The sequence below is a fragment of the Eschrichtius robustus genome, chromosome 17, assembly GCF_028021215.1.
Source record: "Eschrichtius robustus isolate mEscRob2 chromosome 17, mEscRob2.pri, whole genome shotgun sequence".
NCBI lineage: Eukaryota > Metazoa > Chordata > Mammalia > Artiodactyla > Eschrichtiidae > Eschrichtius > Eschrichtius robustus.
Window position 1 is genome coordinate 51,489,466 of NC_090840.1, and position 13,942 is coordinate 51,503,407.

At 41.4% G+C, this 13,942-nt stretch overlaps 1 protein-coding gene across 1 annotated transcript in view; it reads left to right on the forward strand.

Annotated features, from left to right (window-relative positions):
• Positions 1-4,109: 4,109 nt before the first annotated feature.
• GRHL2 (grainyhead like transcription factor 2) overlaps positions 4,110-13,942 on the forward strand; it is a 111,736-nt gene continuing 101,903 nt past the window's right edge. The window contains exons 1-2 of the mRNA XM_068525664.1: positions 4,110-4,298; positions 11,466-11,533. Of these exons, the coding sequence (XP_068381765.1) occupies positions 4,131-4,298; positions 11,466-11,533 (236 nt within the window). The 5' untranslated portion in view covers positions 4,110-4,130. The remainder of the gene's footprint in view (positions 4,299-11,465; positions 11,534-13,942) is intronic.

Consider the following 13,942-nt stretch of genomic DNA (forward strand, 5'->3'; position numbering starts at 1 on the left):
CTTTCCCAGCATATTTTTCTCCATTGATCATGTAAGGATTCATCAACCATTTCATCATAGGAGAAAAGCTGATGAATCTAGATTTATGAGCGAACGTTCGTGCTGGGAACAGATAAAATCAGCAATCCAGGAGACTCAGCAGGAGGGAGTAGGGACTTGAAGGAAGACTCAAAGAAAAATCTCTCAAGTGAATCAGGGCACTACTTAGTGTAAATCAAGAGTTGGCTTTTATCCTTCACCCTGGCGCTTCCTGCTAAACTTTTGGAAATTAGCCAGTGCTGTAATTAACACTCCCCCCGCCTCCCAGCTTTTCTTAGGTAAGAAAGAGAGTAAAATCCCCACCTTTTTCAATGGTGAGGTCACTGCAAATAACTTAAAGCCCTTCTTTCCTGTAGGACTGAGCATTTTGGGAAGTATGCATGATGCCTGGGTGCTCATGGGCAACAATTAGGGCTCAGATTCCTCTATTTCTCCCTCTAAGTGAAGGCTGCAGACCGGGCACCCAGGGTGGCTCCTACTAAATGACTGAGAGGGGTGGTGGTGGCACTGCCACACGTGGGCCCATCACCTCTGCCTTCGTGGTCCTCCCAGAGACTTCATTTCTTCCACTTGTAGATTCTTAGGAGTCCACCAAAATTCTGTCTCTAAATCAAGCCCTATCCTCTGTGATTAGTAATTTCCACAACATGGAAATACTATTTTACTGTTAAAGTACATAAATTTCTTTTTTTTACACTGAATTATAGTTGATTTACAATGTTGTGTTAATTTCTACTGTACAACAAAGTGATTCAGTTATACATATATATATATATATATATATACACATTCTCTTTTATATTCTTTTCCATTATGGTTTATCACAGGATATTGAATATAGTTCCCTGTGCTATACAGTAGGACCTTGTTGTTTATCCATTCTGTATGTACTAGTTTGTATCTGCTAACCCCAAACTCCCAATCCAACCCTCCCCCACCTCCCCTGACCTTGGCAACCACAAGTCTGTTCTCTATGTCTGTAGTCTGTTTCTGTTTCGTAGATAAGTTCATTTGTGTCATATTTTAGATTCCACATATAAGTGATATCCCATGGCATTTGTCTTTCTCTTTCTGACTTACTTCACTTAGTATGATAATCTCTAGGTCCATCCATGTTGCTGCAAATGGCATTATTTTATCCTTTTTTATGGCTGAGTAATATTCCACTGTATATAAAATACATAAATTTCTTTAGTTGACTCTCCAAAATGAATACAAATGTGCTCCTTTTGTCAGAAAATTCCATTATTTTGCATTACCAATATATTCTTCACTTTAAAAATGTTTCCCCCACCCCCAAAAAAAATGTTTCCCACATCTGCCCATTTCAACATTGACTGGCACACTCCTGCCTTTCCTTCAGGTCTTTGTCAAAACTTTGCTTCCTCCTTGATCCTCTGGTTAGGTTAGTCCCCTCTGGCGTATAACCTCACTCATGACACTGTTCATTTCTCACACTCATTGCTCTTGTAACAGCGGTGCTTTCTTTTTTTCTTTTTCTTTTTTGGCTGCGTTGGATCTTCACTGCTGCGCGTGGGCTTTCTCTAGTTGTGGCAAGCAGGGGCTACTCTTTGTTGCAATGTGTGGATTTTATTGCGGTGGCTTCTCTTGTTACAGAGCTCGGGCTCTAGGCACACGGACTTCAGTAGTTGCAGCACGAGGGCTCAGTAGTTGCGGCACATGGGCCCTAGAGCGCAGGCTCAGTAGTTGTGGCGCATGGACTTAGCTGCTCTGCAGCATGTGAGATCTTCCTGGACCAGTGACCGAACCCGTGTCCCCTGCATTGGTAGGCGGATTCTTAACCACTGCACCACCAGGGAAGTCCCAACAGTGGTGCTTTCTTCCCCCACTGGACTGCAAGCTACTTGGGCTACGGGGCAGTGCCTGTGTCCTTTGCCATTGCATCCTCAACAGATAGCATGGTGCCTGGCATCTATTGGGCTCTCAATCAAAATAGCTAAATGAACAACTTCAGTCTCCCTTTAATTAATGATTATCTTTAGCACTTCTGCATTATAACCAAAAATTGCTATACCCACAAACTTTATGGGAATATAGAACTGTGCTGTGATAGTAATACCTGTTATTGTATAACATTGTGCAGTTTACAGACCTCTATTTTATTCATTATTTTATTCCATTCTTACAATTGCATTGTGAGGTAAGTAGGGTGGGCCATTGCTATCTTTTTTTTTTTAAACTTTTTATTTCATATTGGAGTATAGCTGATTAACAATGTTGTGTTAGTTTCAGTTGTACAACAAAGTGATTCAGTTATACATATACATGTATCTATTCTTTTTCAAATTCTTTCCCCAATTAGGTTGTTACATAATATTGAGCAGAGTTCCCTGTACTGTACAGTAGGTCCTTGTTGGTTATCTATTCACACCAGTCAGAATGGCCATCATCAAAAAATCCACAAACAATAAATGCTGGAGAGGGTGTGGAGAGAAGGGACTCTTGCACTGTTGGTGGGAAGGTAAATTGGTACAGCCACTATGGAGAACAGTATGGAGGTTCCTTAAGAAACTAAAAATAGTGTTGTCCTTATTTAAGGCGCCAAGAAACCAAACCTCAGGTAATATTCCTCCACTGTAAGTGGTGAACAGAGACTCACTTCCACGGCCTGTGCTGTTCCATGTCACCAGACTACCTAATGGTTAGAAAGGCCTTCTACCAGGGTTTTCCTGTTTACTTCCACAAACTTGATTTTACCTTTTAATCCAATTAATTTACAGTTGGGTCATTTTCTCTTTCTTCCCGATCAGTTCCACCAAGCCCCTGGCACAAAGTTCAAACCAGCGGCCTGGACACCATCTGAAACTCCACTCTGCTCAGTGTGGATTTCCCACCCCGCCCCCAAACATATGTTACCAATGTCAGTGTCATTTTCTGACCCTACACCAATGTGTGGTACCATGCCTCCACATAAAGGGCCCTCAACACAGCCTTTGTTGGGAGTTCATACCAGTTTTCTATCACAGAGTGAACGGGGAGACCATCTACTATCAGAAGGCCCTGTAGAAATATCAGCAAAAAGGGACGTCTGTGACTGAATGACCATCAAAAGGCTCTTGGTGGCTGAATTTCCACTGATCGGTATACATGTTGCCTTTGCAATCCTGTTACTTGTCTGTGTCATGTTACTCTGAGTGGACATAGGTGTTACTGAAATACAATGTCTCATGGTCACTTTTTGGTTTCATTTCAATGAACAAGGCTGGGGAGCTGCTGAGGACTGTCATGGTTTGTGAGTATTTAAGTTATTATCACATCCTCCTTAAGAAATCACTTTGATCGTCAATTGCTGCTTTACCTGAGCTTGGCTTGGTTAGGACTGACAAATGACTCCAACCCCTTTTGCCTCTACTGAAGATTCTCCAGGTGCCCTCCTCACTCTCCACGATGATTTTTTACAACCTGTAGCTTCTATGTCCTTTAAATATAGTAGGATCCCGTGGCAACACAGGATTCATATACAGAGTTCATCTCTTTCCTGTTGCTTTGTATCCCTATTACGCAGCATATCTGCAATACGTCTTGTTTGCAGAGTACCTTCTATTGCCTTTTTAAATTAAGGGACTTGGATTGGTCTATAATTTGCTAGCGATTATAGTATAAATCAAACTGGATGAAGTAGTTTTTAATAACCATTAACATGCTGATTACATTTAATGTATCGCACATATTTATACATTAGAACTCAGAGAGTTAAATGAAACCTGTTCCCTCTCAGTTTTTCATTTTAATATTCGCTAATGAAGAATAATCAAAGAAAATGATTTGGCTTCTGAAGTGACTGGATATGATAAGCCAAGTGTGAAGGGAACCAACTTACACTACTTCTGTACTACCTTTGAAAGACCATTATTACTTCTCATGGGCAGTAGAGAAATAAATCAGTGGCTTTATCAATGCAATGGGGCAGTCACTTTAGTCTTAATCTTCCCTCTCTTCCATTCTGGGGAAGTACAAATTAGCCAAATAATGTGTATTTTTTAGCGGATATCAAAGGAATACTTCTTTGATAATGAACCTCATGTGTTTCTTGCTTTCACAGTAATAAACGACTGGTGGCCTTAGTGCCCATGCCCAGTGACCCTCCATTTAATACCCGAAGAGCCTACACCAGTGAGGATGAAGCCTGGAAGTCGTATTTGGAGAACCCCCTGACGGCGGCCACCAAGGCGATGATGAGTATCAACGGTGATGAGGACAGCGCCGCTGCCCTTGGCCTGCTGTATGACTACTACAAGGTAGAACCTGAAGCCCCGCCTCCCTCCACTTTCTGCCTCCAGGGCCTCCCCTCTCTAGTGGGCAGAGGGGACAGATTCTTCATCCCAGGCCGGAGAATGAATGGCATTGCCACACTCCCTCTGGAATTCAGCCTCTCCCTGTTCTCATTGCGTCTCTGCTTTCCCATCTATAAAGCATGACTTTACCACCCCCCCGAGGGAGTTTTCATTTTAGGATAATTATTTCTGTGCCCTCTGTTTCCAAGCATACATATTATCTACGTTTAATTTCTACTTCATATCCTATTGCAAATCCTTCTTTGCTGCCATTTTTACTTTATGATTTTTGGTAAATAAAGAGTATTACATTGTGTGGCTGTACCATAATTTAGTCATTGCTCAGTTTTGGGGTATTTAGGTTGCTTTTATCTGTCTTTATTTTATTTTTTAATTAAGTAATGAGAACCTTTAAAAAATTTTTTTTTTAATTTAATTTTTTGGCTGTGCCACACAGCTCGCAGGATCTTAGTTCCCCGACCAGGGATTGAACCTGGGCCCATGGCAGTGAAATCAGAAGTGAAAACGCCGAGTCCTAACCACTGGACCACCAGGGAACTCCCTAGGTTGCTTTTAGATTTTCCATTTTATAAGAAACATCAGGGTTTCTAGATTTTTCAGTTTTGTAAGGAATACGCCAATGAATACTTTAGTGGTAGACTTTTGCAGCAATTCCAAAATCTAACTGTCTCCATTTGTTTTAATGAGTACTCAATACTTATTTTGAAAAACCCTTAAAACAAAGTGAATGTAATTCACTTGCATTACAAAAATACCTGCCATAGATACCTTCAAAACAGGAGTATTTCAGGAAATCGAACAACAAACAGTGGTCTGCCTCAACTATAAAAGACTATATCTGGTATGACCTGCTCCCTTAGAACCAGTGAAGTGTGAAAAATCAACAGGTATTTACTGAATGAGGATATTTATTGCCTGACTTGATTGTAAACACTGTGGGCTTATGCTGGTATTGGCACAAAGGTGAGAATGGCCTTGTTTATTTTGCTGGTTGGGCACAGTGAACTCTTTATTTTAGAATAAGAACTAAATCCCCCTCTTCCCCTCTCCCTCCATCATGAGAAAATCACCCAAGAGGAATCATTTTTCTTTTGGTAAGCACCAGTCTCAGCTTCCTGTTTCCTTCCTGCTTCCCAGTTCCTGTTTCCTCCCAGTGGTCTCACTTCTGCAAGTTGTGTTGTCCCCTGGGTCTCTCCTAAACCAGAGTTTTTGTGCTTTACAACGATCTCCCACCACCGTTGACTCTGGGACTGCCCCCGGGCCTATTTCTTTCACCAAAGTTCTCTAAAATTACTCATTCCTTTTCCAGCTTCTTCCCATTTTTCTCTATTAAAACACTCAGGAGGGCTCCCTCCATGGGGAGAAGAATGAAAGCCAAGCCATGTTGTGCTTATTTAAGATGAAACACAAGGTATGAGTAACTGATAGGTTGGCCCATCCAGGCTACTTTAAATGAGGATATTATTAACTCAAATAAATGCATTTTTTATGGTTGGAAAGTGCTGGAGAAATATAGGAAAGGCATTCCACTGGTACCCTTGCCAGTCTAGGCTGATTTTTTTTCCCTTTACCAACGGAGCTGGAGTTGGCCGATTTCGACAGCTTTCTTTTGAAGCTGTTCAACTCCCAACACAGCTCCTGACATAGCAAGAAGGGCCTTTAACTTTGGGAAGTGGGGTCCAGATGAACGGATATTTTAGGGTCTAACCTCCATTTCATGTAAGCAGGGCAGTTTCCTACAATGAACAGGAATCGCCCGAAAAAAAATGAGCCTAAAAACAAAGATGGTTTCTTGGCAGGCTTTCCTTTCTTCTTTTCTTTGTTTGTGGTTGTTTTATATATTTTAATCCTTTTTGACTAAGGAGCTTATTTGAAAAACACAAGGATGAATTCTAAACGTTTTGAAGTCAAAATTTTCAGAATGTATTGAGGATGGCATAGAAACACAGAACTTATCATGTTAGACTGCTTCATGTTATAGGCTATTTCTTGAGGGTTCAGCTTTATTGGACTTTTGTGTTAACATGTAATGTTCAGAAATGGTCTCATCCCTAGAAAGAAATCACAAAGCAATTTTCCTTTATTATAAAAAATAGTTAAAACTTGACACCTTTTTGAAAAATATCTTTATTGGAGTATAATTGCTTTACAATGTTGTGTTAGTTTCTGCTGTACAACAAAGTGAATCAGCTATATGTATACGTATATCCCCATATCCCCTCCCTCTTGAGCCTCCCTCCTACCCTGCCTATCCCACCCCTCAAGGTCGTCATGAAGCATCAAGCTGATCTCCCTGTGCTATGCGGCTGCTTCCCACTAGCCATACATTTTACATTTGGTAGTGTATATATGTCAATGCTACTCTCTCACTTCCTCCCCTCTTCTCCTTCCCCCGCTGTGAAAAATTGATACCTTTATCAATCTTTAAAATCTAGTAACATATTAAAGTGACTCTGATTTAATCACTTGGGTCATTACAACATTTTTTGGTAACTTTTATAACTATGTTAAACAAATACGTTAGTTAATACTTTTATAAGACTTTGAAGAAATACATTAAGATACACTTTGAAAAAATATATTTTTCTTATTTTTTAAAAGTAGATTTTACTACTGTGAAATGGATATAATTTCAGGTATCTGTATTAGATGGCAATTCTTTTGTATTAATGAAAAAGAGAAACACACCTTGAAACAAAAATCATTAGTAATTTAGGAAAGCAACGTATTTTATTTCCTGCAGGTTCAGAGGATAAAGTATTAGTAAATATGGTACCTGGATTACCTCTCCTCTTGCACATTTTTACTATTTAGAGGAAAGTTGAAATACTGCTTTCTGTAAATATTTTGAAATGCAGAGTAGAGGGTTTACATAAAACTCAATTTGAGGATGTGGAGAAAAAGGAACCCTTGTATACTGTTGACGGGAATGTAAATTGGTGCATCCACTGTGGAAGACAGTATGGCAGTTTCTCAAAAAACTAAAAATAGAACCACCATATGACCCAGAGGTTCCACTCCTGGATATAGATCTGAAAAAAATGAAAACACTAATTTGAAAAGATACATCCACCCCAGTGTTCATAGCAGCACTATTTACAATAGCCAAGATATGGAAGCAACCCAAGTTTCCATCAGCTGACAAATGGATAAAGATGAGGTATATAAATACAATGGAGTACTACTCAGCCATAAAAAAGAATAAATTTTGTTACCTGCAACATTATGGATGGACTTGGAGGGTATTATGCTAAGTGAAATGTCAGAGAAAGACAAACACTGTATGGTATCGCTTATATGTGGAATCTAAAAAATAGAAACAAACTAGTCAATATAACAAAACAGAAACAGACTTAAATATGTAGAGAACAAACTAGTGGTTACCAGTGGGGAGAGGGAAGGGGAGGAGGGGCAAGATAGGGGTAGGGGATTAAGAGGTACAAGCTACTACGTATAAAATAAATAAGTTACAAGGATATATTATACAATGCAGGGAATATAGCCAATATTTTGTAATAACTATAAATGGAATATAACCTTTAAAAATTGGGAATCTCTATGTTGGACACCTGAAATTTATATAATATTGTACATCAACCATACCTCAATTTATTTATTTATTCATTTATTTATTTTTGGCTGCATTGGGTCTTCGTTGCTGCGTGCGGGCTTTCTCTAGTTGCAGCAAGCGGGGGCTAATCTTTGTTGCGGTGCTCGGGCTTCTCATTGCTGTGGCTTCTCTTGTTGTGGAGCACGGGCTCCAGGCGCGCGGGCTTCAGTAGTTGTGGCACGTGGGCTCAGCAGTTGTGGTTTACGGGCTCTAGAGCGCAGGCTCAGTAGTTGTGGTGCACGGGCTTAGTTGCTCTGAGGCATGCGGGATCTTCCTGGACCAGGGCTTGAACTCGTGTCCCCTGCATTGGCAGATGGATTCCTAACCACTGCACTGCCAGGGAAGTCCTGGTTTTTATGTATTTTAATGATTTAAATTCACATTATCTAGATGAATGAGTGAATACATGATTTAATAAATATTCATAAGCTGCTGAAATTTTTGAAATAAATCAGCTTTTTATTTTTGGCTTATACATATACATTATAGAAAATGCAGGGAAGCTTAAAGAAGAAAGTGAAATTTCCTGTAATTTTTCTATCATATCATTTGGCATCATTTTCTCCATCGCTGAAGGATTTTGAACATAAGCCTGGTAGATTGGAGAAATGATTTATACATATTACAGCAACAGCAGCAGCAGCAGGGAGGTGGGTTATGAGCAGAGAATCCAGTGAACAGTTTGTTGCAATAGTCCAGATAAAAAATGATGCAGCCCTAAAGTAAGACATGATGCTAGCTGTTCCCTGGGTCAGCATTTGTGAGGTTCTCCCTAAATCAGCCACTCTATTTAGTCAGCCATACTGCATAGAGACAAAGCAGTATGTTGAAGAAATCACTGAGTATTTGTTTGAATGAAAGCTGGCAACTGATTGTGTGTGTGTGTGTGTGTGTGTGTGTGTGTGTGTGTGTGTGTGATTTGGTGGGAGAACCCTATAATTAGGATCATAATATCTAAGCTGATTCTCAGATTAACCAAGGCGGAGTACAGAAGAAGGGCTTTGGGGAAAAGGATAATTGTATGTTGAGTTTGATGTGCTCGTAGGATGTCCAGGTAGGGATGTCTGATAGACAGTATTGTGGGTCTAGACTTGAGAAAGGGGCCTGAGTTCAGAGGTCTCAGTTTCTCTAAGAAGGACAGTCTTTGGGAAGCCAAAGGTAAACATGGTTCAGGGTGGCCCAGATGGGAGCAAACCCAAAGGTTTCCCTTTGTCACATTGTGCCCAATACTGTAGGCTGACCAGGCTGCTCAGAGCTGGCATCAGTGCATCTTGGCAACACTAATGTTCACTTCCAGGAGTCTTTGGGAGTTAATAATCCGTTTTAGTGTTTGGAATCCCTATTTCTTCTATTTCTTTGATTCTGCTTTTTGCAGGCCATTTTGATTGATTCAGTCATTCTTTCAACAGGAATTTAGTGAGGGCCTGCTACATTCCAGGCGCTTGGGACATAACCATGCACAAGGTGGACACTCATGGAGATTGTAGTCTAATCTTGGGTATGGACCTTTAGATGGTTCTCGAAGTAAGCTCACAAGTTAGCTTAGAGAAAGCATGGGTAGGGTGGGGCAGGGGACTGGGGTGCGTTCCAGGCAGAGAGGACTGGTAATGGCTCTGCTGCAAGAAGGAGCATTGCATGCTCAGAGACGCAGTGTGGCTGTACACACAGCAGTGATGGGGGTGGCCCAAGTTGAGGCAGAAGAGATTTTGGAGGCCATGTTCCTGAGAATAACGGGAAGCATTGAAGAGTTTTAAGTAAGAGCATAGTGGGGTCAGACTTAAAGATCACTCTGGATCTTCTTAATGGATCCCGAATGGATTTGCAGGGGTTAAGTGAAGGAGAGGAGAGACCAGTTAGGCTGATGCCATAGCTCAGGTAAGAGATGTCGGGGGCTGAACCAGGAGGCAGGCATCCACAGGGAAGTTGATGGATTTGAGTCACACGGGATTTAGTGTAATGTCTTCAAGCCTCATCCATATTATAGCATGTGTCAGAATTTCATCTTTAAGGCTGAATAATATCCCATTGTATGTATATATCACATTTTGTTTATCCATTCATCTGTAGATGGACATTTGGGTCATTTCCACTTTTTGGCTATTGTGAATAATGCTGCTATGAACATAGGTGTGCTGGGTATTAAAATTTTATGTTTATCTGTCGTTTTCAGTAGATGATAGGAGCTATGTTTTATTCATTTCATTTCTGTCTAGCACTTAGTAATGCCTGCTACATTGTAGACCCTCATCATTGACATGTGAGTGAAGGACTTACAGTTGATTTACTTTATTTTTACTTAACAAATGCTTATAAATTCCCAGACACTCTAAGTGGCTTTAAAAAAATTAACTCATTTAATTTTACTAAACACCCTGTGAGGTATAGGACTACCATTATGCCTGTTTTACAGCTGAGAAAACTGAGGCAGAATTAGTAAGTGGTAGAGCTGAGATTTGAACCCAAACAATCAGGTCTAGGCCTGGACTCTTAGCCACCCTGCTGTGTTGCCTCCCTTGCCCAGCTAGCTGGGCTTGCATACATATTCAGGTGAGTGGAAATTATCCATGAGGATTGCTAGTCCGGAATCCAGAAGAGAGATGCTCCTCATAAACGCTCTCTTATGTCAAAATAGTGAAGGCTGTGTTTTGAGTGCAAAGGTGTTTGGCTAGAAGGAAGATCTGGAGATTTAGGAAAAAACAAAATCAAAAACAAAAACAGAAAAACCCAAAACATCCAACCAGCCAAACAAATGTAAACCCACTATTGATGTGTTTGAGAACTATGGTAGAGATAGGTAAGCGATCCTTAATGCAGTAGGGCAGTCAGTTGATGTTCAGAAACACAGCTGGTAGGGGTATCCCTTCTCTCAAGTAGCACTTTTTCAATAATCTTTCAGGTAATATGTTGGCATTGTGGTTGTGAAGTCAATAATAAAAGTGCATTAGAAGAAGAAGGGTGGAAGCCAGTTCAAGAGCTAGGGAGGGTAGGTAAAGGCTGGCCCATGTATTAGATGTTTCTCCCTCACTGGACAGTGCAGCCCCCTACCCAGTTTGCCCCCCTGCATGTCAGCACCTGGAGTCCCTCATCAGAGTGGAGGGTCAGTCCCTGTTCCTTAACAGGATACCTGTTGTAGCTCCAAGATGTTTTCTGTCTGCTCCAGAGCACAGATACTCTTACCCTTTCCCCTCATCCACTCCCGGCCAACGTGGGGAGGGCTCAGGAGGTGCTCAGGTCCAGCGAGAGAGATTTGCCTGTGTCAGCAGGGCACAGCAGAATCAGGATTGCTGTGGCCCTACGCTGATGATCACCCTTTTGTGTCTGGTCCACTGTCATTGCCAATCAGGCTACTTACCTTTAACCATCTCCTGGCCATTGCAAATTTGCCACCGTTCTCTGGAGAATGTTCCATTTCCTTTTCTTTGCTTATGCTGGTGTCAAGCTCTGCACGAGGTCACAGTTGCATCTGTGTAAGTCTGACTGATGGTCGGTGATGTTTTCAGGTTCCTCGAGACAAGAGGCTGCTGTCTGTAAGCAAAGCAAGTGACAGCCAAGAAGACCAGGATAAAAGGTATGATAATATATACAGGAATATGCCTGACTCCCCAAAAAACTCTTTTGCTATGTTTTTTGGAAACAATAGTATTAAACTATAACTTTTGTTTTTGAGAGGATATGGGAGTCAAGAAGCTTAATGTCTGCTACCTGTTTTTGGAGTCTGGAACAAAACTGGATCTCTCAGGCGGGAGAGAAAATTGCATTTTTTGGTTTTGCAATTCTGCAAAGGGCCATCAGTATCTTCCAAGGGGGCTGCAAATCCCAAGAGTTAGAGGTGATATACAGGCAAGATAGCTTACTGCTGGCATGAACTTTTCTGTCCATCCAATGGCTGTATGACTGCGATGAGGCCCTTGAGGGAGTGAGACATTTGAAGATCGTCTTTGATAAGGGAGAGAGGAAAGAGGCCAGGCTGATTTCAGTCCAGGGAGGAGCCGGTAGGGAGCCATGGGTGACAGAGGACACTGTCGGGGTGCAGGGGCAGGAAAGATGTTAGGAGACCATAGGTCACACTCCTTTCCTTCACTGAATTAAGAACCAGATGAAAACAAGAAACAGACAGATTGAAATTAAAAAGGAAAAAAAATCAATTTTATTTCTGATGCAGCTAATTAGAGAATGTGATTTTGAACCAGCAATTTGTAACATTTCAGTCCTGACTTAGATATGGCTGTTCATCCGGTCCCAAGCAGGACTTCAGGCCTCCCTGAAGGGACAGGCCACTGATGGCATGGCCGCGGTGACTGGAGTGTCCCCTTTCTTTGACCAAGATGATCCAGACATAAAGGGGGACCCACAAGGGTCTGAACCGCCTTGCTCAGCTACTTCTCCCAAACTCACCAGTCAAATACATCTCTTCCCCTGCAGAGGGATGGAGAAGCCACAGTGCTTTTCTGTTGGGGGTTTTTCCACTTGGAAACATGAAGCCAGGAGAAATGAAGTCTCCTGCTAAAACACATGTCAGAATCTTTCCTGGCCTTGCTAGGAACTGCTTGTGACATTGTGATCTTGTCATACGACTAGCAGTGGGGGCCACCCCGCCAATCAGTGGCCCTGTGCTGTGTTATCACCTCTAAGGCACACCCCCATCAGAAGATCAAGGCTGTCTGCATCTGATTTGTGGTTCCACAGGGATCTTCTGACGCTCTGTGCTGCTTTGGGGCCCTGGGCACTAGTGAGTAGCAGTGATGACAGGGAGAAAGAGGCTGATGTTCTCAGGTCCTTAAACTTTTCCTCCATCCAGCCAGCATTTATTAGGCTAAGCAAGTGCTGTCTCCTAAGTCCTATGCCAGTAATCACAGAAAAGTTGGGGGAGGCGTGGGGGGTGAAGGTGGGGAGGGGAACGAATCTAAGATGTGTGCTCTGTATGTATCATAATAGACAAAAGAGCCCATGTTTTGCTAAAGTATCTTTTAGCACAACATTAAAGACTGACGGCCACTCGTATTTTAAAGGCCATTTTTGTGATATCAACGGAGTGCCTTAAAAAAAAACTGGCAGTGAGGTATAGACAAACCACCTTGTATGGACTGATTATAACTTAGTAGACTTCCAGTTGAATGTAATTTGGAAGGATATCATTTGGTCTGCAATGTACTCATGAATTAAGGTGCCATGTGCTGACATGATATCATTACAAATGTTCGTATACAGAAGTCGCCACTTTGAAAAGTAATCTCAGTGTCATGACCCCAATTTTTTTAAAAGTGTATTTCAATGAACCATTCTTAGCCTTGCATTTTTTTCTCACATTATAATGTTTGGTTCAATTTTAAATTCTATTGCAGGTGAGTCAGTATATCTCACCATAATTCTTACTTTGTTCTGATCACCCATTTTTTGGATGACTTCCAGAGTTCTCTGGCATCAGCTTTTAAAGTTGGTGCTGTTCTATAGAGGCACAGTTACACATTATAGGATGGTGCCGAGTCTGTTGTCCCCTCGTCTCATGGTAGTGACGATTCAACTAGATTTGCACAACTCTATTAGTTTGCTTATTTATTTGTTTATAAGCACACCAAAAATATTTTGACTTGTGTTTCTTGTTTAGAATCCAAGTGTTTTGCATGAATTAAAGACTTAAGAAATTTGGACTGAAGTGGACTCTAAGTGTAGAGGAGTTGATTAATTTTGAATATTTTGGCAAAGCCAGTAAGACCGTGCTTGTGCAAAGCCCAGAGGTGCCAAAAGTGGATAATTGCTTTGGTAGCTAATGCACGTAGACCAACCGTCCTACACCCAACTTGCAAGACATTATCCACAAGTATTAGTAGTTACTCCTCCACAGAAGGGTCCCGGATCAAATGAGTTTGAGAAATTCTGGGTTACAGTTAAACAAGGGGAGGAACCCTTGGGGGCCTTTACTGTGTTCATGACTGTGACCCACCAGGGCGGTCTTGTTTAGGCAGTTTTTTTTTTTTTA